At 63.5% G+C, this 987-nt stretch overlaps 1 protein-coding gene across 1 annotated transcript in view; it reads left to right on the forward strand.

The window, feature by feature from the left end:
- The window catches only part of LOC102036339 (CXXC-type zinc finger protein 1-like), a 26317-nt gene extending 25878 nt beyond the window's left edge, over positions 1 to 439 (forward strand). Inside the window, 1 exon segment of the mRNA XM_031065416.1 lies at positions 399 to 439. Within this exon segment, the coding sequence (XP_030921276.1) occupies positions 399 to 439 (41 nt within the window).
- The last annotated feature ends 548 nt before the right edge of the window (positions 440 to 987 follow it).

The raw sequence follows: 987 nt of genomic DNA on the forward strand, positions 1-987 counted from the left end.
CTGGGGGGACCCTGAGGGGACACGGGACAGCGCTGACCACACAGTGTCCTCACGGTGTCTGCTCCCTGTGAGGGGGGGCCTGGCCACCTGGTCCCCTTCTGTGCCCCCTCCCCACCCCAGGTCCCTTCCAGAACTTTCCCCCCCTCCCCCTCGGGTGTTACCCACAATCCCCTGGGATGGCAGCAAATGGCCCAGGGGGATTAGGGGGGATTAGGGACAGGGACAGGGAAGGGGGGGTCCCACAGTGCCAGGTGCCCTGGGTGTCACCCAGGTCTCCCCCCGCTTGTCCCCGATGTCCCCCTTGTCCCCAGCCCTGGGGCTGAGATCCCCTTGCCCCCTCACACCCCTCTGTCCCCCATGTCCCCTCACTCTCCCCAGTGTCCCCAATGTCCCCCCAGACCCCACCTACATCAACAGCTCCACACTGACCCGCCCATAGCGCCTCACCCCAATCTCCCCATGACCCCACAATGCCCCCAAACCCCCAATGTCCCCCTGTCCCTGACACGTCCCTGACATGTCCCCGTGTCCCCAGATCCCCCAGATCAGCTACGCCTCCACGGCCCCCGAGCTGTCGGACCCCGGGCGTTACGAGTTCTTCTCACGGGTGGTGCCGCCGCACTCGTACCAGGCGCAGGCCATGGTGGCCGTGGTGCGGGCGCTGGGCTGGAGCTACGTCAGCACGCTGGCCTCCGAGGGCAACTACGGCGAGAGCGGCGTCGAGGCCTTCGTGCAGAGCTCCCGCGAGGCCGGTGGGCTGTACTGGGGGGTACTGGGGGGTACTGGAGTGTACTGGGTTGCACTGGGTTATACTGGGCTGTATTGTGTTGTACTGGGTTACACTGGGTTGTACTGGGCTGTACTGGTTCGTACTGGGCTGTACTGGGTTATACTGGGTTGTACTTGGTTTTACTGGGTTATACTGGGTTGTACTGGGCTGTACTGGACTGTACTGGGTTGTACTTTGTTATATTGGGTTATACTGGG

Source organism: Geospiza fortis, unplaced genomic scaffold, assembly GCF_000277835.1.
Source record: "Geospiza fortis unplaced genomic scaffold, GeoFor_1.0 scaffold33, whole genome shotgun sequence".
NCBI classification, from domain to species: domain Eukaryota; kingdom Metazoa; phylum Chordata; class Aves; order Passeriformes; family Thraupidae; genus Geospiza; species Geospiza fortis.